This window comes from Phaenicophaeus curvirostris, chromosome 7 (assembly GCF_032191515.1).
Source record: "Phaenicophaeus curvirostris isolate KB17595 chromosome 7, BPBGC_Pcur_1.0, whole genome shotgun sequence".
Classification (NCBI taxonomy): domain Eukaryota; kingdom Metazoa; phylum Chordata; class Aves; order Cuculiformes; family Cuculidae; genus Phaenicophaeus; species Phaenicophaeus curvirostris.
The window spans coordinates 30098815-30126304 of record NC_091398.1 but is presented as its reverse complement, the minus strand read 5'-3'; the positions used below and the strand labels follow the sequence as shown (position 1 = coordinate 30126304).

The following is a 27490-nucleotide window of genomic DNA, read 5'->3' as shown; positions in this document are numbered from 1 at the left end:
TCTGAGTAACCTCTTTAATGTGCAACAACCAGTACGTAAAGTAACACGCACTTCACGGACAGATTCCAGTTTTAAGAAGAAATGACACAGTGGATGTGTTACGTTGACAAATATAGAGTGGTTTCAACATCATTTTCTTAAAAATAAAAATACATCACATCGGAATATCGCATACAAAAAGTAGAATTTGCCCTAAGATAAAATTTTATCAAATCATTTAAAAAGTTACAAAAGTAAAATGCATACAAACTCCAGTAAAACTGAACAGTCTTACAGGTCAAGGATAGTTTACAAAGATACTCTCCAACCTGTCAAACCCTTTCCTTCTCCCTATGTTCATGCAGCTCAAAAACCGCCAAGTGTTGGGTGTGTCACATAATTAAAAGCTGTTTTCCCACCTTATCAAGTGCTTGTTTCTAAAATACACAGTGGAAGACATTAAACTTGGTAAGGGAAAAAGATATTTCAATCTAGTAAGTATCATAGGCAGAGAAAATAAATATATCTTGAAAATACATTGTTGTCCCTGGGGAGGAGCAGCAGCCAGTGAAGTGGCCTGAGCCTAAAGGGAAAAGCTCCTCATAAAGAAAAAAAGAGTTTTGCTCATTGCATTTTCTTTGTGTAGCAATACAAAGTGAGCGCAACGAGTCTGTCGAGACATAACAAGCAGAGAAATCACATGGGGAAAGCCAGCAGGGAGAGACCACAGAAGGAAAAGCTGCTACTGCAGAGAGAGAGAGTCCCACCGGCCTTCCCTGTCACACCTTGGAAAACCCGTGACACTACGGTGTGTGCCACTGCCACAGCTGTTCCTGCGGCACACAGCATGGCACAAACATAAAACAAAGGCTAGAGCCTCAGCCTTGAGGAAGTAAAAATGATGCTGTGCTAAAACAGGGTTGCAGAAGACATCCCTCCTCTACAAATAACCCACTAGCCTCCCACCTTCTGGGCAGCCTGGCTGCAGTGTTTCCCTCCTCCCACTCTGCCCAGATCGCTGCCCCCCAGCCTGGGAACAAAGCTACCTCAACACAGCCAGGGGTTCAGCAGCGAAAGGCAGGAGCCAGCACATCTTTGCAAAATCTTCGCTTGTCAAAATTTTGGGAGAAGTTAAATTTCTTCCTCTCTTTATTAGTTTCATCAGCCTGGAAATACAAACTGCAAAAATTATAAGCAGATTGACATCATCTTCCAACTTTACTGGGGCTGCCACCTGCTCCGTGGCCATTCACCTCTGCCATCTGGAACAACACTCGTGGGGGAAGCAAGACAGAGAGTTGTGGGCCACCTACAACCCTCCCGGCAGCAGTAATGCTTGCGGGGGAATGAGTGAAGGCTGCGTTGATCCCTACGCTTGTTGACATACAAAGAAGTTAAATCTGAAGGCTATCTCTCCTTCAGAAGGAAGCTTTTCCCCTCATCAGCTTTTCCTGTATGTGCTTCCCTCCTCCTTCCAGCTCCAACACCGCGATCCACCAGACCCATGGAAGATGATGAGGCTGTTCGTTTCGGAAGGGTTGGCACGCAGCCTTGCGTGACTGTGTGTCTGGGAGCACCGCTGCCTCCTCGCATGCACCACATCCCCACTTCCCAATCCTGGCTCTTTCACAGCACCAGTATCGGCACCAACGTCCAAACCCACACTGATACCAAACACTAACGCCTGCTTTTACACCAGTGTCGCAGCTGTCTTGCCAGACTTAGTCTAAAAGGAAACCCCCAAAACCAAACGAAACATAAAAGCAACTTTGTCATAGATACTTATTAACTTTTGTGAGTGACCCAATACAAGAAATGAAGATGAAAAATTAAATCTCTGCTGCCATAGCATCATATGACAGTTATATCCACTGTGCAAACTGTATAATTCCCATTCATATTTCAGTCAATCCTCACAACTAAATAGCACTTCCCTGTCTAGTACCAGCCGATGTATGCATATCAATCAATTCAGCTTGATTATATTACAGCGTAAGGCAGACACTTCCTAAGCTTACTGTAGAATAAACCAGGCATTAACATCCCTGTCATCACAAAGTGTCAAATTTTACATGGATTGGAAGAACTCAACACAATATTTGCATGTCAAAATGCACTTTGGAAACCCCTCTCCCCTTAATCTATCAGCCTGGTGCTCCCCAGTGTTACTGACTCAAACTAAGGCATCATGCAACCTGGGGTCTTCCAGCCCGCTCCAAAACATCCCACTCTTGTTCATTTCAGCGCTGTCAGATGATTGGAGATAACTCTGTGATGCTGTGAACCTGAACACCTAAGAGGCACGGTGCCTGTCCCTTGGCCTCTCCACGTGTGGAAGTTAAAATTCTAAGTTTCAGGTAAATTAGAGTCTGCTCATACCAGACTATCTGCTCACGTATGTGCAAAACCCTTTGGGTCTGTGCTCTCTTCCAGCTCCAATCATTTTCTAAAAATGGCTATTTTTACGCATAGTAAGTACATGGTTGTCCAACCCATCCCTCTAAAACCAGCTTGGGAGCATGGAAGCTCTTCTCCATACCTCCAGCACAGACTCTGGCTCAGGGGAGCAGGTGGTACATGGTAAGAAGGAATCAAAAGGAAATTAATGCAATGAAGAGAGGCAGTAAACAGTGCCATAAGTGGAGCCTACATCTATTAACCTCAAGCTTCCTCAGTAGCAGCATGAAAGCTAGCACGGCTCTGCAGCTCACAAGAAGAAACGCCAGCAGCTCTGGAAGCTGAACTGACAGCTGTTACCGAGCCAAGCAGAAACCCGAGGAGCAGCTCATACTTAAAACTATTAAAGGGAGAGTGGACACCATAAAGCATCCTTGCTAGCTTTTTCAATATAAAAACCAGCAAAATAATTTATATTTTAGGGGGCTCTGCACTGCTGGGGAAAAAAAAAGTGTTCTTTAGGGCCATGAAGAGAAGAAAATATTGTGACTTCCCAAAGCACCTTCCTCCACAAGCAAGTCACAGGCCAAGCAGCAGCCGTCAGCTGCTCTGCAGCACTGCAAGGTAATGCCTCATTTAGATAAAAAACACTGTTGTTGCTGACTCAGAAGTTATACAGACTTAAAACTTTAACTAATTAATAACAGGACTATTAACTATTTTGAGCCCGTTCTGCACTACTGCTGATTGTATCAGCATTGCTTAGGGCTCTCCCTGCAGTCTCAAACTCTAACTTCCAATAAAGTGCTGTTATTTATAGCTCAGACCCTCAGTAAACCCAAAGGTGGGCTTAGTGATAATCCATATCCAAAAAATATTCCCATGGGTTCAGCTGGGTTACTGGTATGAAATGGACTGCTTCTCCAGAGAAGGATGCTGCTGGGCACCGATGAGGATAAAACAGCTTTCAGAGATCTCAGCAAGCACACTTGCAACAACCACCACCTCCATTCCAAGCCAGGCTCGCTAATCTAATAAAATCCTAAATCCACAACATTGTATGTGTGGAATGCAGCAGCATCCCACACAGTTTCAAGTAATGGGGGGCCAATCCTTTGGTTTTCACTCAGGCAGATTTCCATCAGACTTGCTGGGAATTCTGGTTGAGCCCCAACTGCAGAAGAGAGCCTGCAACCCCAGCACAGGTCTCCAGCAGAGCCCTGTGGTACTGCTCAGCTCTGGACAATGTCTCTATTTTGGTGCAAAGGCATTGGAGGCTGTAATTAAGACCACACACTACAGCGCTCAAGACAGACACATAAACTTCTACAAAAACGGTAAAGTTTAGGAAAGCTGTGAGCAATTCACACCAACTCAGAAGAACAATTGGAGGGGGGGGGTTAAAAGATGATGTTCGTTCTTCCCCTCTGACTGTTTAGAGAGTCTCCATCTGGCAGCACTGACAAATATTCTGAATTGCTCAATCCTTCCTGGAACAGAGGCAGAATAGGTTATAGTCTGAATACTGCCTGAAGTGCTTCTCCATCTTAAAATAGTCAGAACGGTGAAAGGATTAGAAATTTCTGTCACTAGGGACAGTGCCCGAACTGTGCAATTTTAATCTTAATATAGTTACAGTAAATTGCAGAAGCAGAGCTCCGAAGAGCTATCCAAGCTTGCAATTCTGCCATGACAATGCAACTCCAATCAAACTCTTGGCAAGCGAACCTTGGTTTCAGAAGACAATAGGCAGCAGTAGCTACTGGATACTAAAACTATTTCAGGCTCTAAAATGTAGTAGAAAGAAGTTGGACAGTTAATACCATTCATCTGAAAAAATGGTAAAGAGGATGATGCCAGCAGTTATGAATGTGCTGGCTAGATTGATTCAGTTATCCCAGTGTAGGTTAGCTCCATTTCTACAAAGAGCCTCCTTCAAGACAGAAAAGATCATTTAGTAGCTGATATAGGCAATGAGCTAAGTCAATTTTCTGTTATTACAGTAAATACATACATTGCTCTGAAAACATAAAAGCGGGGAACAGCTTGTTTTATTACACTGCACAGTCACACTCCTGAGTTGTAGGTATTAGTGGCACATTCTCTCTGCCAAAGGACGGCAGACAGAATGAACGGATCTGTGTCTGAAAGGCAGCGCTCAGCTTAGGGTTTATTCCAGTGAGTTTACAGCATCAGTGTCACCCCAGGGTGGCAGAGAAAGGCCCACACAGGAGCAAAGGGCCTTTGATCCAGACTTCTACAGATGCAGAGCCCTGAACACCAGCTGCTTCCAACACGTGCACACACCCCCTACAATAAAATTGCTACGGTAGGAAATCTTTCACCCCCTGAAAAATATTCATGTCATAGACAGTGTATGTATGCGTTTCCATCCACGGCAGTGACTGGTTTCGTTACAAACAATGGCATACCACCATCCAGAGACATGATTCCTTAAAATAAATCTATGTAGACACATATCCTTAGATAACTTATATATAAAAGATATATATATATAAGTTCTATTTGTGTATACATAGATATAAATATGCACACACACACAAACACACACCCCTAACACAATGCAAAGAGTACACACATGGAAATACTGTAAATGATGCTGAACCGAAATCTAATATAATTAAGAAATTATTAACAGGTTTAAAATTGAGTTTAAAAACTGTTCAAAGTGTCTTTAATATTTATGTTCAAGTCAGGGCCAGAGCGACCACAGATTAGTACTGATAAAAAGAGCTGGCATTATATTTCCCATATTATGCCAAAACTCAGGAGTTATTTCTCATTGTCATTTCGCCATCGGGGCATCTCATCAACTAGAAAGATTTTTTTTAGGAAATAGTGATTTTAAAGACTCAGGTTAGCAAATGATACAGTCTAGGCACCCTCGATCCTAAGCTAATTCCAAAAGCCATGCACACCTTAGAGTACCAGAGAGAACCAGTGGGCCTTGGACATCCACACCCACAGGATTCAGTGGACCAAGCAGGTCTCCACAGTAAAAAAGGCAGTACTGGAGACAGGGGATGAAAAGGTGACACAGTGGTGGCCTTTAAAACAGCAACATCTACTACGAATGACTCTCCAGTAAACTTCTGAAATACCACAAATGCTCTGTTTCAAGACATACAGAACCATGGTGGTATTTCAGAGATGACTGCAGGTGCAAGTTGGGTTTCAGTGCAGCTACAACTATCGTTTACATGTGCACCAGGGTGATAACAAACACCTCTAACAACACTGCAAGGACTGTTTAGGATATTTAATATGGCTAAAAACCCTGGTACCAATGTCTTATATCAGAAATCACCTTATTAGAATGTAAATGTAGTGTACAAGCACCAAATTGTTTTAGCTTAACTGTTTTAATGGACATTTGTTATAGAAATGACTAGTGATTTCAGAGAGAGATCTTAAAAAAAAAAGGATTTTTTTTCCTGTTATCCTTATTTTTTGCTTTTGTTAAAGTGATTGACTGGTTCAATTAGTTATTCTGATAGAAGACTCCAAGGATTACTGGTACCCTGGTGCGTACAGCCTTGAGTCGGCACACGCACACACATACACACACACACACACAACTGTACATCTCACTGCTACATCAACAGCCTTTTAAATAGAGAGCCCCAGCTCTGACACCGGGACCACATATATTCTCTTTGTGCATTTTGGCATCACCACTCAAGTTCTACGTTTATCGCAAATCAAGGTGGTCTTGACCGTAAGAACAGCCTGCCCCTCACCCTCTCTAATAAAGCCACAATTAAGTCTTGTAATTTCTTTGTTATTCCGCTGTTCAGCCATGCAAATCCAGGCAGAGGTGCAGACTGCAAAGCTGACTTCCAGTCTCTTCCAGCCCCTCACCAGTCCGGCATTATCACACAGAGACGACGACATCAAGATAGAGTCTGTCATAGGACTCGCGGAAGCACAGAATGAGGAGCAGGCCGAGCAGACACGATCCTGGCAGGCACCAGTTGAACCAGGAAAACTCTGTAAAGCAGAAAACAGACCCAACCTCAGAGTTATCAAACATATCGCACGTTTAAAGCAACCAAAACTTTGATTAATGGCAGGTTTGAAGGAAATTGCTGTGTTCTGAACAAAATCTTGACAGCTCTCAATCAATACATGGTTAATATGGTCTATGAGACTCCTCCGTGGATGCCTTATGTATATATAAAGTTATATATATAGCCAATGCCTCCAGTTAACGTTAATCTTCCTTATTCAACCTGTCAATTGAGAGAACAGAGGAAAAAACCAAATCTATGATTGCTAATGGAGAGTAAACCACTTCTGAAGACTCTACTCATTAGTTCTTTGATTTCTACGGATTGAAAACTAAACAAATTAGAAGCAAAAGAAGAAGGAGGATTTGATTTTGTATCAAACTTGCTACACAGTATAAGGAGGGAAAGCCAATTCCTCAGAAGAAACTTGTGAGTAATACAATCAATTGGATTTAAAACTAGTTGCACAAACAGCTCCTCAGAAGCCTCTTTTTAGCTGTTAGACATGATGTACTGTTCTTAAAAGCCTGTGTTCCACATTCAAGAAATCCAATTGTCTGATATCTGACTACTAATTAGCAGTTTGACTCCCCGTTTTTTTTAAACAAGTGCACCACAATTTCCTTTTCTTAAAATCTGTCAATGTACTGAATAAACATTAATTTTACTAGAGATGGTGTATTTTTTTTAATGTTTCCCTTAGTATTATATTTGATTTTACAGAATCCTTCTCCCTCAAGGTCTGAGTTAATCTAAATTGAGACTTCAGCACTTTTACTTTCTTAGATCTCTAAATTATATTGTTAAAAGAAAAAAAACCACCATTTATATTACACAATGCAAAGGATAAAAGTCAGAAAACCAAAAAAAAATCCCAAACTTCCAAAAGCAGTAATCTTCAAAAACACCCTCCTTCCTCTACCAAACACTCTTATAGATTTGTTTAGGCAGTAATCTTATGAAAATCTTAGTAAAATCTTCCTAGGCTTGGAGAAGACCACAGTATTTGATGCCAGAAGTCAACAGGCAAATGCTGGACCAAAATCTTCAATGCACTGGCAAGTTTCCAGGGCTTGGCTCTTTCACAGCCTTTGCAATATTGGAGTACGAAGATAAAAAGAGAGACCTCCAAATTAAAACTCCTAGAAATTATTTGACCTAAAAAGCAAGACTGAGGGAACAGGATTTAGTTGACTGAGTTCTGATTTATCTGCAAGCTTCTTAATTGCTATTAGAGGATGAATCAAGTGAAAGACAAATGTTTAATATCATTGTCTATCTTCTAAAGGATTTTTTTTATCAAAGAAGCCAATAGCACTCGCTGGCATTGCTCCTCCCCAGTGACCACATGCGCTCTTGGACTTCCAATCATTTGTGAAACTGCATCACGGATTGACCATCTGAAGCACAAATTACTTTTTGATTTTTTTTTTAATTTGAAGAAATAGGGAAAACATTCCAAGTGTATGGATATACTAACTTCAGGTCTATCCTTACCTGCATTTATTGATACTTGCTAAGGAAAGAAATACTAAAAGGAAAAAACTGTCCCCAAATACCCTATTTATATGGCTCACTTTACCATAATCGGTCAGTCAGAAGTGAGACATTGTATCCCCATCCTCAATTACTGAGCAGTTCTGAACACAGGATTGCGCCTCTGAAAAATGCTGAAAATATCCTTAGAGTATTCTGCATAATCCATTCAGCTCAGGTGAATGGAAATAACAGTATATACGAACAGAGTTCAAACCAATTACTATTAATTGTAAAAGTATTCTTTAAAATGTAAAGATAAAATATCACGCTACCTGAGGCCAGCAGGGATAGAATTCAGAGTTTACAATGATGCAGTTCAATGTCAGTGTCAAAGAGAAAAGAAAAATAATTTCTCAGTCTATATTTACAGACCACAATTCGGAATGAGGTTGCTAACCTGCTTGCAATTCCCTGGCAGAAAGACACACACACCACGCTGGAAATTTGCTTCAGGTTATCTTCATGATTTCAAGCACAATTCATTCTGAAATTTGCCAGTCTCCTCTTAGTTATAACCGCACCATCTTAAGAAGTATATGTGCTCATGACAATATATAAAAGCTTGCAATTTCTAATGCTTCCAAAGGCACGATGGGTTCTTACTTTACTGCTCAGAGTAATAACATATATTATAGACTACTAAATAGCGAGTTGAAAGTTACGATTATGAGTTATGAGGAAGCAGATATAATAATACTCAAGAGATAAGAATCTGAAGAAGGTGATGAAAGAATCAAGCAAAACACTGTTCTGCCTCATTAGGTCACTGGATTCCACCTAAAGGAATGAGTATTTTGTCTTTGAGCAGTGGTCAGTAGATACTCTCTCCCTTGCAATGTGATCTCCAACCCACTGAATGGAGCTGACTGTAAATGGGGTATTTCTGCTCTGCTCCTCCTGAGCAACCCAGTTACACCCCGGAGCATGAGATTGGATTAGCTTTATTGTGGTTTTGAACACCCTTAGACAGAATCATTATTAATGGTCACATTACGCAGGCCTTAATAAAAATATGACAGTGTGCATCTTGATGGTTTCTGGCTACATAAAATTCGCAGTAGAATTTGACTATATACATCTCATCTCACGCTTCATTTTTACTAGTAGGCATACAGAAAAGAACAAATTGAGCTGTTCTCCCTTGCTGCTACATACGGGGATTCAAACATTTGATTATTAACAGAAATTGTATGTGCAAATTCCCCCTTTACTGACAAAGGTACGTCTTCATGGAGAATTATATTTTCAAAGTACCTTATATTTCTTACCTGTATGGTAAAAAGTGAGAAAAAACAAAAGCACTCCCATAAACACATTACTCAAAAAGGTGACAACCCCGCAGGTAATTCCTTCTGGAACAGGGTAGACTGTCTCCACAAAGAGCTCAAAGAATATTGGTACGCTGCTGTTGAGGAATATACCCAACAAAATGCAGGATGTGTACAGTGTAGCTATAAAAGAAAACAAAAACAGTTATTAATTTCACATTGGCATTCCCCCCCCACCCCCTTTTCAGAGCTGCCAAGAATACTAATACTCGAGTAACTGAAAAATGCACAAACTTATTTTTATCCTCTGTGTATCATAAACCGTATCACATCCCACTAGTTTTAGGCAGAATATATGCATTAATTTGGAAAGAAAAAATTAGAAATACTGATTTATTTATTTTTTTAAATAGAACCCAAGAAGACACATTCAGTGATCTGGAATTCACTTTTAAGTAAAACCAACAGAACAAAATTATGAATGCAAAGCATCACCTGCAGTTCGATTTACCTCTGAAATGAGCAGAAACTATTGTCCTATACACAAGTAGAACAATTAACGCACCAAATTGGAAATGGACATGGATTAACCTTTTGACTTAGCTCTAAAGGTCAAAACTAATCTTCCTTTCATTTTACAAATAAATACTAATGATCTACCAGATATCAAGGCATTAGCATTCACCACAGCCTGAGCTGCAACATGTTGAATCCCTTTTGGCTTCAAAAGGAAATGAAGGACACCCGGCGTCTGGCAGGAATGGAACATATTTGATAAAGCAGATTATTTACTGCTGAACAACAAATCATTTTACTTGGATGAATCAACAAAAGAAGACAGACATTTCTTCATTAGCCTGAAGAATTTGTTCTACAATTTCTAGCAGTGCCAAATATTTTACAGTACTTAATATCTTACTAGAGATGCCTAGTATGTCCATATCATCTATTAATTATTATATCTATGTCTGAAAAAAAAAAAGAAAAGAAAACTTCAGAAGAATTTAGCACCTACTTAAAAACGCAAATAAGTCTAAGTGGTGTCTTGGGAAGGGGAAGATTTCCTGACCAGCAGCCTAAATGTGAGCTTACTGATCAAGTAAAAAGTGTAAGGAAACAATTACAAGAGTTGGAAAAAGAGACAGAAAAGTATGGAATATTTTCTGAAGTTTCCAACAAAATGGCAATAAAATGTAAAGACATTTTTTTCAGATGCGAAAGTGTTACCAAGTCACTGGGTAACTATTTATAGCATCTTGTCACTGCAACGTGGTAGAAAATCTTCAGTCCTTTTTTTTTTTTTTAATATGGCTATATATGTTTATATAAAATAGAAACTTCATTTTCAGTTTAATTTATGTTCTGCTTTGGAAAGGGGAGAACTGAAACAGCTCTGCTTCATCTTCTGTTAAGCATTACTCAGTCTTTCGATTGAGATACTTGTTAGGAATCAGAAAACTTTCAGACAAATAAAATTTTTAAAAAAATCACCATTTTTTACAATATGAAAAATAATGCAAAAGAGATAAGGGCATTACAACGCAAAAAGGAATATCTATCAGATCCCCCATTTGATGTGATTTGCTGCCAAGGCACAAATGCATATTTCTTTCTCTACAGAGGATTTGCCTGGACAGGAAAACAGAGGACAGAAGACTCAGCCAAGAAGATGACACAGATGGCTCGACTTCAGGAGGGACAGCTGGCCCCCACTTTTTAAAAAATATACTGGAATGTTCAGAGTTGTTCAGAAAATAATAAAGAGGAAAAAAAAGAACAAGTAAACCACAATAACTTCTTCAACCCTCAAATTCTCTTATTATGAATTGCAGAATAAAAGTCAAAGAAACGGATGCAGGCATGTTCTGGAGTACTCAGAAAGGAAGGAAAAAACCCAGAGCAGTGTTAGCACGCTCTTCCCAACGGGCTCTTCTAGTTAACACTGAAGAACTGATTCCCTAGTTACAAGATCCATATATTTTTGCAGTGAGTCCTCACCAGTATTTAAAATTTCATGAACCTCTCTTTGAATTCCTGTTTACCTCAAACACAGCTGCATATCGCTCTAACTGTCTCTAACTGCTATCAGGGGTAGCCAGAAAATCCAAGAACTGAATTCAGTTATTTGATATTTTTGTGTTGGCTTAAGAAACCAACACATAAATGAAAGAGAAGTACATCTCAAGACAAACGAACACCTACCTCTCATTATCCTCAATTAAAGCCACCTACAGATAACCACTTGTAATCTTCCCTGAAGATGTTCAGCACTCCCCCAAAGAAACAGAGGTGAGAGCCAGCAGTAATTCTGCGTTAGAACCTCAAACAGTGAACACAGCCATGATGCTGCTGAAAGCCGTAATGAGCACCATCAAAAGTGGAGCTGCATGTGGAGAGCACCAGAAGCACCTCTACAGGAAGAGAAAAGCCTCTTCCACAAACAGCAACAGCCAAGAAAGGCATCATGTGCCTTTGAACAGAGGCAATCTCTTGACACATGATTTCCAAAAACTTAGATTCACTTAGGGTGAAGGCAAAAATACGCATCTAAGATTAGCAGCCACTTAAAAGAGCAAGACTTCAAATTTTAGTCAATGCAGTAAGAGTTTCCATAAAACAAACAGAAGCTTCAAAAATAAATTTTATAGTTTAAAACATGCCAGTTGAATTACATCATTGCTCATCACTTACTAAAATGTATTAATTCAACTAGACTGTAAGCAACTAAGCACAATAACCCTGTACTTTAGAAATAACACTCTTACTTTTCCGTGTCACCACAGCTTGCTTTAGTAATACATTCAGCAAATACACCCACCAGCACACGACTCACACTTCCATGAGCAAAGCAGCTTTAGCATTACCTTTTGCTTTTCCCAAAGTATTACCTGCCTCGTGTGTGCATGCTGAAAACTGCCAGCTGCATAGCAATGACAAAGTCTCTTCTGATATCACAGATAATGCTTATAAAACAAGGTTATATATATGTACGCATATATGGAAACTACTAAGAGGAAACATCAAGGCAAAAGGACAGACAGACACCTATTTAACTTCTAAGATCCAATGGAATCAACAGCTTTAGCTGGCAAACCTCAAAAAGTGGCTCTAAAAGTGAAGGAGATGTACACATCTAAAAGCCTACAGGATGCTCCCTGAACGGGTACATACTGCAGTGACAGGGAAATATTTCATGTTTCTGTGAATTATCAAGGGTCTTCCTGAATGTTATACAAATAAGCTGATTCCAATGACTTGGCAATCAAGTCACAAATGCAACTAGTCAACTACACAGAAAGTCAAAGATAAGACATGCAGTTTCAGAAAAATAAATTATAGGAAGAAGTCAAATGAGACTACAAAAGGGATTTTTGCCTTTTGTTTCATGCACTAAGTAGTGCATAGTTCACATTCCAGCTCATGGGCAACAAGATACTGTAGCACAGAGAATACCACCTATTAGTAGAGACCATTTATTTGCCATTACAGCAACCTTGCATTGAACAAACAAATGTTTCAATTAAGACAATCTTGATGACAGTCATTGGAAATGAATATAAGGATATGAAAGCACTGACAAAAAAAAAAAAAAAAAGAAAAACACAAACACAAACAAACAAAAATTAAAAGATTATTTACCAAAAAGCTAACATTATATCCTGAAGCCTAACAAGGACAAACAACTAGCTTGGCTAGGCATATCCTGGAGAAGTGTCTCATGCTATTAGCATAAATAAAATCATATTTTCTTAGGAAAAGGAATTAACTGCCAATGAAGCTATGCACAAAATCGTGTACCAGAAACAGTGGCAGCTGTGGCCATCAATAAACAATGGAACTGCGCTGAGTTTCTTAGAATGACTTTGATTCATGCCATGCTTTAAAGATGTTTGCATGAATTAACCAGCTATTTCACAGGCTGGCTACTGCAAAAAGACTAGAAAAGGCAAAACACCCATCTGAAGCATAGCTGCTTAGGAGACCTGGCCCGGAGCTACGGCAGCAGGAGGCTCAGTCTAGGCTTCGCAATGTCATGTTCATGCTTGAGGTGTGAAGCAATCTTACCTTTTCCCTCAGCACTCATTCTCCTCCTAGCCAGGAAGGCAGCAAGGAATGAAACTGGCCTTGATAATAGCACTAGGGATGTTACCAGTCAGCTGAAGCAAGACACCAACAAGGCACTGATGGTGACAGAGTGGGTTAGCACAAAAAGGAGAAAAAGTGGCAAGAAGGAAGAAGGTTCCTTCCTGGCTTCTTATACCCTGCAGATCTTCAGTAACCAGATAGCAAATACATGGCCGTATACCAGAAACAAACTTCCTTTTCTCCCAGCCACAAGCTGTAGCAAAAGCTTTACATCAATTAAAAAAAAAAAAGAATCAGTAAAAAAAGTATTAGGAATACAAATGGGGATGTGATTTAAGTGATGGTGTGCACTTGGTGTCCCAGATGAGCTTTCAACACAGCAGAAAGATCCAAACAAGTTCCTAGAAATTCCCAGGGTGTTCTGGAATGTGTTTAGCAATTTACTTTTAAATCATATGACCACTAAATGTATAACTACAGATCTCAATCCAAACCCAAATGAAGTTAAGGCAAGGACCTCCACTGATGTAAATAGTTCCTATCAACCCACTGCTATATACAGCTTGTCTTATTTTCAACAGAGAGTATTAAATATTAGGAAAAAACAAGTATTTTGCAGATAAATTTACAAAAGACATGCAGACACTCTAGAGCACTATCAAGTGCAAGCAGGAGGTATAGTGCCTCCTTCCAAAGTCCCCTCCCAGGAACTCTTGAACTCTGTACATTCTGTAACAGTTTTCTTCTCAGCCAAACTGAGCCAAGCCTCACACACATCTCATACAGATAAACAGGAACGTAAATATGACTGAGTCTCTTGGGAGCACCATACAATTTAAAGCATAACCTACAGAGATCTAGGGCACTTTGTTATTGCCCATTACAACAGTATGCCAAACGCCAAAATGAAAGGATAATGCTTGCCATGGAGCCATGCTTCATGGACCTTACTTTAGTATCCCCACCAACGATTTGAACAATTCAAACTTAGTACCCATCAAACTCTCTGAAGCCTGTTAAAGTGGAATGAAGCCTCCCTATAATTTAATTCTTGCTACTGGCCGCATATAGAATACTATAACCATGGAAGAAGTCTCCCTTAATTTTTCCATGAGAAATGCGACTCCCTCAAGGTAAGACAGTGATTTTTACTGTAATTCACTTACAGGAACAAAAAACACAATAGGCAAAGGACGTTCCTGTAGTATGCCTTTATAATATCAATATGTTTCATTGCCTGGATTTCCATTCCAGCATGCCCTGATCAAATTCTTATCTCATTATATAGTTATGAAAGTAACCAAAAATCTGATCAAATTGGATTTGTTCTATATAATTCCCAGGAGAAAAGCAAGTAGAGCTCTCTTTGAAAGAAGAGCATTCACTTTGAAGATGAAGAAATGACTGAGTGAACCTCAAAAAAAAAGCTGTGGTGGGGCCGGAAATCATACGATGTTTGAGGCTTGCTATCAATGGATATTTAAAGTGCCCAGATTCATAGATATCCATCCCTGAAATGCTCCTTTCAAATTCCAAGTACTGTGCTCTATTTAACAGTGGGGTTTAAAAAAGTTTTTAAATATACCCCTTAAATTAGTTCTTCTTTAAGCATTCTTCTATTTGTGGATTTACAGAAGCCTTCAGGAATACAAAGGTCATTACTGTCATCTTATGAGTAGGAAAAGAACAAGAGGAGTGGTGGCAATCATTTACCCACAGCCATAAGCTGGTTAATACTGAAGTTAAAAATGTTTTCAAGGCCACAGTTTTATCCTCTGCCACCCCTCCCCGTTATACTGATCAAGCACAGCTTGTTTATGGTAAAGAAATTAAACTGAAAGAATAGAACAATCAGTATTAAATAATTAACATCACTCTTCTGTAATGTCGTGCTTTGTAGATGAGGACAGGGAGACAGATGCGTTTATAATGTTCAGTCTGTTGAACCTGAAAATAAAGTGTAGACTGCTTAACCTTAATATAGACATCAAAGCATGAACTTGCCACTGTATTCAGAGTATCTGCCATGCAGCACAAGAAAAGATTTTGTAAAACAAAATTCTGCTGAATGTTCTCATAAATATTAGAATATTCTTGATATGCTATGCTGAAAACATTCAATCCGATCTGTGAGCAACTGGAGTTGCATATCAATTTTTGGAAAATGCTAGTATTTGTATCCAGAGATACTACCAGCAATACAAAGTGGCAAGATACTGAAACTGGCATTACAATGCCTTACACAATTATTTTGGGTCAAAGTATTCCATTGTACATAAATTCACATAATGAAGATCAGTACAAAGCAAAGTAACAATGGACTTGGCACAGAGAAACAGAGCAGCAGCTGCATTGGGAATTCAATGGAGAAAACTATTTTATGCTCAACGTGTACATAAAATGGTCTTTGCAACTTGCTGGAAAATGCAAATAATATACATTAAAATTAAAATTTCTTAGAAGAAAATTCAAGCCTGCTTCAAATATAAGCTGATTCCAAAATGAAGAGTTTTTAAAAGCTGTGATTAGCCGGAGAGAGGTGTTTTAGACACATGATATAGTAGCTATGATGGAACTGTATCATTATTGCCTGGCTTTCTTTATTTTTTTCCACAGTAGCAGTTATCGTTTATACATATGACTTTAAATATCCTTTCTCTAAAATCTTTTGGAGATTCATTAAGAAGTCAGCAAATGACAAAACTTGTCTTGCTCTGTGGCAGGAGGAAAAACAGAGTATATTATGGTAATGCAGAGCAATGCAAGCATTACACAATGCAAACAATGCTAAAGAGAATCATTTAAAGAAAGCACAAAGCAGTCATTGATTTTTAATACCTGCATTAAAGGTCTCCATTCTAAGTAATTACATTTTGTAGCAAATACCTTTAAATGATGTCATGCTTATTTACAAGGAATTAGGAGAATATTATACAAGCAAGTGCAGGAAAAAACATTTTGCTGTGACAGTTTTTTTCAAATACAATTCCTCCCCCAGTATTTAAACCAGACATTGGTACAACTGCTAGAAGAATACTGATTAAAAGAAAAGGGTTGGTTTGCTTGTATTTTAAAAACAAATCTTCAGAGACTTCCTTCCTTTCCCTTTAGGGTGAATAATTGGCCATACTCTCTCATCTTTTTTGCAATTCAAAGGCCTGCTTCCATGCAAATGCACCCACCTGAGCACCTACCCTGGAGACCAGCCGAGACACATGCAGAGAGTTTTAGAAGAGGAGAATGAGTACGTATACCACACAATATCCACATGCTAAAGAAAAGACTATTTGTGGACCTGGGGAAACCACTGGCAAGGTCTACGTATAGAGGCAAACTTTATTCATGGACCAAGGTGAGATGAAGTGGATGATGATGTTCTCTAACCAGCCTTTTCCCCTAGGGTGAAGTCTGCCTTAACACCTGGGTCAGTACAACATTTACCACTAGGAAAAAAAAACATTTTCCTTCCGCCCCTTGGAAGAGCTCCCTTTTAACTGTACCAGCAGTGCATCAGGTCATGTGGATGATTTAGTAGCTTCTCGGTTTAGGAAAACTTAGGGAAAAGCCCAACTTGCTCAAGGAAACATCAGAGGCAAGACAAGAGAGGAGGGGGAAGCGCCTCACAGAATGGGAGCTAGATAGTTGGAAATCAAAGTCTCCTTAGAAGATCAAATGCACATCACTCCGTAACAATCGTTTTGATTCTTGCATTTGAATAAGGTGAGATGCCGACTGAGACCCGAGATGTGGATGATGTGGACCAAGACTCTGCAGCACCACCAAGCCTAACACTCGTGCTCTTTGCCACAGGACAGGGAGAAGTTGAGGAGCTTATTAACCTTCTGGAAACATTAAACCCTGCTGCACTTAATAACACGGCAATCCCTGCTTTGCACCAGGTGATAACACTGAAACAGTTCGGTGGAGCCTGCAAAGTAGCTCTGCAATACAAAGCATTACATGGATCTCAAAAGCACCCTCCCTGACCCCCCAAAAACACCAACAACGTAAAAACCCAATGATGGCTGCTTTTGTTTTCCTTATTCTCCAGCTCTGCAAAAACACACAGAGAGTAACTACCTGGAAGTCCACTGTTAGCACTGGTCCACTGAGTATGCAGAGCGACTTCTACATTAACCAGCTACCTCAAACCACTTCCCCAAGTGCCAACAGCCTGCATTTAACCTCCAACACTTATACTCTGATATACTCTATGTCTCAAACTTTTAATTAAAAGAAGAAAAAAGAAAGTTCATCCAAATAAATTCAAATGTACCATTTCTTCCAATTACTGTGGAATGCAGAGGTCGTCATCATATCGCATCATTACATTGAGGAATAATTTAGCATGAAGTCCTATAAATTAGCTGAAATAGCTTGTGTGTTTTCATCCATAACAGCATATTTCATAAAGATATACCACTGCTTGTCTGTGTACAAGGATCTAAATTGAACAGGAGCATTACATCTATTTTATATGAACATAAATGAGAAAAGGCTGATGCGAACCCCATCTATGAAGTTTAGACATTATGCCAGAAGAAAAAAGAGATCTTATTCAGTGGCTGCACATTAGGCTCTGATGCTTTAGATTGCCATTTTTGAGGAATGCACCATATTGCTGGCGTTTCTATTCGAAACAAGTTTGTGTTTTACAGAAAAGGGCTCAACATTGACAGTGAGAGCAGACAGAAAACTCTAAAATATAACATACACCTCAATCTAAGGAATCATTTACTTTAAAAGGAATAACTGCATGAGAAGAACAACCCGATCCCTAGATTTTTATTAAGGGGTGTTAGCTTAGGATACTTTATACCAAACCCCGAATACCATAAGTACTTTTATGCTCTGACAGTAGATCATCTTTCAAAAAAAAAATCCCCACCATAATGCACCTACATGCTATAAACAAGTAAGAATTCTTCTAGAACATATGTTCCATGCCAAGTTTCTTAGAAAAAAATAAAATCAAAGACAGAGCTGCATCAGTTTTGTTTTGGATCATTGGCGAGTACCTACATAACGACTTTCACCTCTTGAAACCTCTCTGCTTCATTCTTATGCATAGACTTGAAGGGACATTTATGCGTTTGGCTTGTTGCATCAATTCAGAAGATAGAGTTACTGTAAAAATTTACATTACTGCAGGCTTGTAGAGATGAAGCAGGCAAGCACAAGAAATAAGCTTTTATTGCATTTATTTCAGATTTGATGGAAAAGAAAAGTGTGGTCGTTTTGTATGACAACAGGCACTATGAAATTTGATTTATTGATTAAATTAAGTTTTAGTTAAGCAGAAATTTGTTTGAAAAAGTTGAAATTCCAAGATAAATCACAAATTTGACCTATCCATCCAGATGGTGTTTCTCCTGAATTGATCATGTATTTCAATTTGCTGTACCACTTTAGTTTATGGTTGTGACATATGCAATGCACCAAGGACACTTACTGAAACTCCAAGTTAATTTGAGAGAAACAGTGTTTTATACACTACTTTTCACACCAAGATATTTATTAAAAATGGGGAAAAAACAATTTTCATTTCTCCTATAATGTGTAAACTTGCCTATAACAAAGATAGCACTGTATTTAAAATGGACTTAGAGAATTCTTTAATAAGTAAATATTTTTGAAAAATCCTGATGGTTTCGTTATACTGTAACTCACCGCCTCGTTGAAGGCCTTGGAATCATACGTGGATCAATCCTTTGGTGCAGATAGTAAAGTGAAGGGCAGATTTTTAAGAACTAAACTTAATTTTTAACGAAGGGTACAGCTTGCTGGCAGCTTGACTAGACCTCTGAGCTCTTACCGTACTCCTGCCAACAGCTTTTTTTCTATCTTTTTGAGGCAAAGGCTGAGTTAATTTTGGGCTGGAAGTGTTCCTTGAACCTGTATGCAGGTGCAAAAAAGAGGACAGCACAGTGCAGGGACAGATTTAGATGGCTGAAAATACTATGAGTCACCTTGGATTGAACTGCAGCATGTGCTTCCAATAATTAACCTAAGTTTGGAAACCCTAAGTTCCCAGACACATCATTGTTTCTTAAATGCGACGCAACTACTACTCATCTGATTTTTCTTGGTTTATTTCTTATGTCAGTTATTCCAAAGCACTCAAACCAGAAAAACAGTCAAGCCCCAAATCAATTTTACACACATTTTCTGGGTTCTTATTATTGGGTTTTGTTAGTTTTGAATCTTCTTATGAAATTATTCAAAGCTGGTAAAGATATTTCAGATTCAGGAGGTTTTCTACACACACAGGGGTTTGTCTTGGTAAAACTACTGCATTACTAAAGATACCAAACCAGGTTATAATACAGTTGACTTAAGACTGCAAATATTTATACCACGTATAAATTATAGGAATTAAAATCATTGTCGATACCTGTGGTTAAAGGCAGATGAGTGATACTAGTTAGACAGGTGAGAGTGAACCACGTTGATGCTAACGTTGCTCCTGATAAAAGCAGCAGCAATATAAACTTCAGCATGCCCCGGATAAAATCTGCAAATCTAAAATAAAAGCACCGATCAGAGCAGTACAAATGCTGATTTTCATATTATTTAAATGTGATGTTTGACAATTAATTCCGTATATTCTCATTTAACATTTTGGAGGCTATAAAAACAATTTTAAAATCATTTCTCATTTTCAGAAATAGAAAAAGAGGCATTTTTATAGAATGGTGATATTTCTAGCTGTCAAGCTGAAGAGCCATAGATTTTTTAGCTGTCACAAAGTAACAACCAAACCAGAGCAATTCTCAAGACATCAACTGAAAACAATCAGCATACAGGAAAGGGGTTTTTTCTTCTGCATTTGTTGGACACCACATCACACCACTACTTACATCTCTGTTTTGTCGGTGTTTGCCAGTCTCCCTTGGCAGACACACCGCTCAATTAGCATAGGAAGAGGCTGCAGCATTTCATTCAAGACATAGCTAAGTGTCAAGATTCATTCCTGTGGGAAATGACAAAACTCCAAATACCAGAATCCCTAGATCGAAGATGACAAGAAACAGCTTCGGGTGCATTGGCGATGAAAGCCTCGGTGGCTTAGGCAAAAGAGGAACTCTACACAGGTGATCACTGTCAGTGGCTGTTCTGGGATGAAATGTTGCAGAAACCAAGAGTTGGTGGCAATCGTCTGCTGCATCAGCCTCACAGATGGTCGGAGGGAGAACAGCCCCACAAGTCCTTGGGCAGTCTGGCTGTTGCACAGACAAAATATGATCTTTATACCACCTGATGGTACAATTGCTTTTTTCATCTTTTTTTTTCTTTTCCTTTCGAGGAGACATAATGCTTTTCAGCAGTGCTCTCATCGCATAATTATCAGTGCAACTGCTCTTTTCAAAAGGGATTTCAACATAGCTACTGAAAAAGATGTATTAGAAAAGGCAATGTCATCTATCCACTGGTAATTTCCTATAATCTCCTGCTTAGGAGATAGGATTTGGGGCTGGATGGGTTAGGTAGGTATGTCTAAAGAATGCCTTCTGCCCTCGTGGCCTCCTATCCTGATTAGGCTGACGGCAGCACAATCCATATAGGTTGGTACATGACAAAATCTGCCAGCTAACTGCTTTCTCTCCCCTTTCAAAGATCACTTTACAGACAGATACCATGTAGCTTACTTGATAAAACAGATAATGCTACCAACAGTTTGAGAACTAAGAAGCCTAGCTCTATGTACACGAGAGAAGATGTAATGCAATAAAATATATATATCTATATATGTAACCTCATTTCTTTGCTCTTATTTTGATTTTCTTTGTGCTTTAATTCCACATTGAATTTAGCACCGAGTAATTCAATAAGCAGTAGAGGAAGATCAATGCTGCATATAATGTTAAAAGTTTATGACTGCAGTGTTCAAGTGGCTTACACATCAATCTCTAATAGTCAGAGGTTAGCTGCTACTGTTGTTTTTTTCTGACAATCCAATTCCAGCAATCAGGATCACTTCTTCTCAGTGGTTTGCCATTTTATTTAATTATTACTTGGGATCACCAGGATAAAAATCAGCAATTTTAAAAGCTTCTTAGAAGCATCTTAGAAGTGCAAACTTTTTTCTTCTTCCACAGAGACTCCCTGTTTTGCCTGCTAGCAAACATTGCTACTTTTTCTCCTTACAGGCCAGAGCATTGCCTGTATCTCATGTTTTGAAACTGTGAGAAATACCAGCCTGCTGGGAGAGACATTCACAAACAACAAGTCTGGAAGGGATCTCTTAGAGAGTCCTCCACCTCTGTCCTATCACCAGGGATATGTGGGGATGGGAGCACAATGCACACCTGAACTATTTAAGATAGTTAAGTGGAGCAAGTATATCTACCTTTACTGAGCAACTGCAATGCTTTTTGACACAAAAATCCTGATTTGGGTATCAGTAGTAGTAGTATGCTCCAAGGAGCTCCCAGATGTCACAGTACTGCAGAAGGGTCAAACACAAACTTAAAGGCTTTATGCAGCTACTGAATCCAGCCAGCATCAGAAATAACGGGGAACAATGCCATAGGAAACTAGCCTGAACTCGGTAATCGAGGGACTTCTGCTTCTTGTCTGGTTACAGAAGAATAAAGATGACTGTAAAGCTAGTCAACTCTTCAGAATACTTGTTGCAATAAAAAAAGGGAGGAATTATTTTTATCCTCTGACTCCAGTATCTGCTTTCAAAACCCTCTGTTCTGTTTAAATCTTTTTTTCATCATCTAGAATGTAAGGGGATGTCTGCAGCTGCTAAAAAACGTAGGCACACCAGCAGAGAAGGTGCATACTTACCCAGGCACAGGACTCTGAGCCTACTGCTGGTAACAGTCTCCTGTAACCCAGCAAATCCAGCCCTAAGCTGGATCCTTCAGTTAAAATCACAAACCTGCACTGCTGACAACACTGTCTGTTGCTAAGGAAATCACCATCATGTCATAAAGTTTCCACACTTTGACTACACTGCAGGTTAAAAGCAGGAAGAAAAACTGAGCTGTGGACGATAAAAACTCAGAAATATCTACGATCATTAGCAAATGTGGCAGAAAAAGAAAAAAAACTGAGAAAAGGGAACAGATTTATGTTATACAATGATATGAATGTTGCTCTTTGACACTGCAGTACCAGCATTATTTGAAAGCTGCCAGCGAAGGGTACAGCACCAGCCAGCTGCCCAAAACAGCCCAGGCTTTTCAATTATAAAAATGCACCACAAAAATTAGCTAAACATATCTAAGTTCATGGCTATCAGGACAGCAGTGGGTGGAGAGCCAGAGGATTTATGTATTGTGCTGAGGAAAACTCACACCATTTTGAAAATGAGATAGATGAACAAATTTCAAAACTGGTCATTACTTTAAATATAGATGATTTAACACCTACTGTGATGTGCAGGACCAAACACTCCAGGGCAAGTCTCAGGGTGTTACGGTTCTAAATGGCAGAATCTGCACTGACAAAAATGGAAGGACCAAATTCCTGGACTGCACCAATTTCATTTTGATAAATTAGCATAGGAAAATAAAAATTAGGACAACCCCCCCACCCCAAAACGCAATAACGTCTTGAGAGGAGGTTAAGGGAGAGAGCTGCATGCTTGGCAAATCACAGTTCTGACAGTGAAATACATCAACTTGTCAGCCTTGACAAGAATCATTACTTAATTTTCCTAATTACAACTTTCAGCAGATTACAGTCACACTCGTCATTGATTCAACCCTACACAGATAAATGCTGAATAGGCCTAGGAGGGAAGAGTCATCCATCAGGTGTGACAAATCGCCTCCTCCCTCTCTTTCTGTATGCAAACCCTCCCATTTGAACTGTGTATCTTCCAAGTTAGAGAGACATATTTGGAGACAGACTGTTGGTATTTTTTTAAGTTACTCAAAAGCAAACCTCCAAATGCTACTAAATGCTGGTATTCAAGAAGATTTGAAATCAATTTTGAAGCAGTTAAAGAGACTGTCAGCATTTCCTGAAACTTAACCCAGGCGATACATTAAATAAATTAATCTACCATAAAGGTTGAGATTTGCATGTTGGCATTGAGTCAGCAGATTCTTTCCTAACAAAGTTAAGTAGGCTGCTAAGGGTGCCCCTCTACTATCAAACATTGCAAGTATACCAGAGATTAACTCACAATGGAAAAGATTAAACTGGCATGCTACCTGCTTCAGCATGTAACCTGCTAAGGCATCTGTCATTCACTGCAGTTGGTTTTAAATATCTACTTCTCACAGAGAAAACCTCCTATCTGAGCTTAGTTGATCAAAAGCAACTCTTTTTAGAGGAAAACAGGGTATGAATTTTTGTTTAAACAGATTAAGTCCTCTGGCCTGCATCTGGAGCGGAGAGGAGGGAAGCGCTTGTTTCTCTTCCCTAGGTCAGGAGTTTTTTTCCTCTCCTCCTGTTGCAGTTGCTAGGCAGCCTGCAAAATGTCAGGATGAGAAACCTCACATGTCTTCATGCATTGTGTACTGTGATGATGCACAGCAAGTGAAAGAAAAAGAGCTTCAAATTCTGTCCTAGAAAGATGCCAAACCCCTGCACTTGTGCTAAACTCATTGCAGAACTGGAGTCTACAGAAAGGATATAGAAAAGCCAGGGCAATGCTTAGGTATCCCAGTGCAAGGGGAACATGTGACTGGTTTCAGTCAGTTTTATAAAAATCACTGCTCAAGTAACTCCTGAAAGACTTTTTCTGCCTTCTCCCATCCTTTTTCTTTAAGGGGATCTCAATGAAGAAAAAGTAGCAGCCTTTTGGAAGGGCAATTCATTTCTTGCTTTTCTGCTCCCTGTGCCATCAGCACTCATGATGGCCAGATGGAGCTGTGTTTGGAAATATAAAAAGTGTAGGTACAACCATACTGTAGCCCATAGCAGCACAGCAAAATAGGCCATTTGGAATCCAGCAACCTGGCCAAAACGGGCCCAGACTGATTTCTTTGTAGAGGAATGTAATGTTATTGTAGGTAGGCTGCCTGTGCTACATTCCCAATATCCCTTTGGGAATCAATACGCCAAAAAGTGTTGATGTAAGGAGACAGATGCTAATTTCTTCAATGCTTTCCAAATGTGCTACAACAGGTTTGCCCTCATACCAGGCAGCTGAATTCACAATAATGGTGTTTAAAAGCAGCTCACAGGAAGCACTTGTCAGGAGGAACAGTATGACTTGCCAAACTGAGGTCTACGCATGTGGTGTTCTCAACCCCCAGCAACCACTAACATGGAATATACAAATTATTGCTCTACAAGAAATACATCAAAACCCCAGAATGTATTCTTAATTTCAAGTTTCTAAAGTTGAGAGAAAACAAGTTATGTTATTAAGACAACTAAATGACAATCACAGTTGAAGAAATGGAGAAGAACAAGCAATTATTCCTACCTTGCCATTGCTATGCCAACAACACAACCTCCAACTATAGACCAAAATCCAATCCAGCCTGCATCTACCTGACAAGAAACAAAGAGAAAACCCAAAGAAATGTGTTAAAACTGAGAAAATAAGATGATAAGATGTTACTTTCAAAACAAATGGTGTGCAGAAGCTGCAAACTGCTAGCAACCACCCCTGACAACAATGTGAAGTGCAAGACTTCTAGGATATTCAAAGGGAAATAAATTCACTAGGAGAAAGTATAACTAGAGTAGCCTATGCCCGAAATGTGACCTCTGTTTATAGAATCGCAGTTACATCCTCTGGATTTTTATAATCCTCTATCAAAAGCTTAGAAACCCACTTCAACCCACTTCATCTCTTCCACCTGGTAAATACTATTTTCTTTTAGTAAAAGTGCAGCAGCCAACGATACTTCTGTTTGTTTACCTGCCTCTTCCTTCTCATCAAAAGGTGCATAAGGTTCTGAAAATTCTCACCACTGGTGCAGGGTCAGCAGTGAGAGTCATGGCAGCTTAGGATGCCAAAGCTTCAGTTTATTTTGTTTAAAATTTTAGGAGCCAAGTGATCCATATGTATTAATAGCAGCTTAAATATAAAACCTGGTAAAACTGTACGCTAGCGCAAAATAAAAACATACCACTTACAAAACTGCTGCTGATTATCAGTCAGGAGATACTTACTTGGCTTACGTGAACTGGCGTTAATATCAAATCCAGAACACCAGACCAGCCAGAGAAAACACCCAGTGGTATAGCATAGGCTAAAGCAATCATCAAGAATCGGAAATTGCTGTGAAGACAAAACATAGGCAATTAGCTGCAGGTTGTATCAGAAATGGCACCGAGATTAGCCACTGGAGGAAATGACACCCGAGAACCTGTATTCTGCCCATCAAGAAAAAGAGCAGAGTTATGAAGGAGGAGAGAGCCAGGAAAAACAAGAAAGGTATCCAGCCATGTAAATGAAATTCCAGTGGCCGAGACGTTACTGCCTTAGCACTGTGATAATAAAATAGCCAGTCTCTCCACATAGGTCCAAGCTTTTTGTAACATGCTGGGCTCATCTGTTTCTCATTTCCATGAGCAATTCCTTCACGCATTTGCATGGGCAATGTACTTACCCAAATGTATGTTAGGAATAATAAGCATTAATTTAAATGACAAAAAGCGTATTTCAAGGATAAAATCAGAGAGTCATACTTTTTGAACTGTACTTTAAAAAAAAACCAAAACCAAAAAACCTGTTTTACTTCTTTTTATTACGGTGAAAGGCAGGGAGAGCTCTGAGAATGAGATGGATACAGTTGCAAGAGTGGAGAAGTTCGACCGAACTGTCAAAACCCAGACAAGTATAATATTCTGCTCTAAATAGTCAACATGTTTGCTTTTTCCTCCCAGTTAAAATTATACAACCTTTAGTATTCGGTGAAGATGAAGCAGTCAAAGCTGTGTCATCATCATCATCACCATCCACAGCTAAACAGGAGTTGGCAGACAAATCGCACTACCAATTTCCCCCACCCACCGTAACCAAAAGCAGATGTGAATTCTATGCTAAGAGACATCCAACTTTTCCTCGAAAATGTTTCGATTTGGAATAAAACCAGAAAATACACTTTGGACTCTGCAACACTGGTATTTTAAAGTGAAGAGATTTTACTGTGGTTCCAAGGTTATCCCATGGGATAACTGTGTATCCATAAAATGTGGCTCCCCTCATTCCCAAACAATTTACACAAAATTGATCCTGATCACTACCAGTCCCTTGGCATGCAGCAGCAATTTAATAGCACAGAATTATGAAAGCAAAAAAAAAAAGGAGAGAGTTTCAAACACTCTCCAAAACATTCAGAGGTTTGCAGCTTATGCTGTTTTACTCCCCTAGAAGATCCACGCACGGCACACCATCCAGTGTTTTTTTTTTGCACTGTTCTTTTTCACACATCCTCTTCTTGAATAACACATTTCTATCACATGAACATATCCTCCTCTTTCAATATCATTCATGTCAGATTTATTTTTTAATGCAAAGAAAAACAACTCCCAAACTTTCAGCTCTTCCATACACTGCTTCTACTTCTTTGAATGCTAGAGCATTTACTGTCTTCCTGACAACTATTTTTTCCTCTTTTAAGAATGCTCTACTCTTATCCTAGTCTATCTTGTATCATTGTGGCATCTCTAAAGGCACATTTTCTGACACTATTTAATACTATCCATGTAAAAGCTATTCCAATACCTGTAAAATGAAATAAAAGGGAAAGTGCTCAGTTTGCATGGACATTATGTATCTGTGTCATAGACTGAAAAAGGGAACAAGTCTGAATATACTCTTCCAAAACAACACTTGCTCAATATTCCAAATCTTTGGGTATCTGAACCTCATCTCATTAAAGAGCTACTTTTGGGAGGGGGGTGGTGAGTACTTTGCAAATTACTTGACCAAGATGATCTTTAGAATCATAGAATCACCAGGTTGGAAAAGACCTCTCAGATCGAGTCCAACCATTCCTATCTGCCACTAAACCATGTCCCTCAGCAACTCATCCACCCGTCTCTTAAACACCTCTCTGAGCAGCCTGTTCCAGCATCCGATGACCCTTTCTGTGAAAAATTTCTTTCTGATATCTAGTTGAACCTTCCCTGGCGAAGCTTGAGGTCATTCCCTCTTGTCCTGTCCCCTGTCACTTGGGAGAAGAGCCCAGCACCCTCCTCTCTACAACCTCCTTTCAGGCAGTTGTACAGAGCAATAAGGTCTCCCCTCAGTCTCCTCTTCTCCAG

The 27490-nt window shown here is 39.3% G+C and overlaps 1 protein-coding gene across 1 annotated transcript in view; it reads right to left on the bottom strand.

The window, feature by feature from the left end:
* The window catches only part of SLC49A4 (solute carrier family 49 member 4), a 294424-nt gene continuing 266934 nt past the window's right edge, over nt 1-27490 (bottom strand). Inside the window, exons 6-10 of the mRNA XM_069861447.1 lie at nt 25391-25499; nt 24696-24763; nt 19695-19822; nt 9215-9397; nt 1-6387 (exon numbers count right to left, since the gene is read on the bottom strand). Coding sequence (XP_069717548.1) covers nt 6272-6387; nt 9215-9397; nt 19695-19822; nt 24696-24763; nt 25391-25499 — 604 coding nt within the window. The 3' untranslated portion in view covers nt 1-6271. The remainder of the gene's footprint in view (nt 6388-9214; nt 9398-19694; nt 19823-24695; nt 24764-25390; nt 25500-27490) is intronic.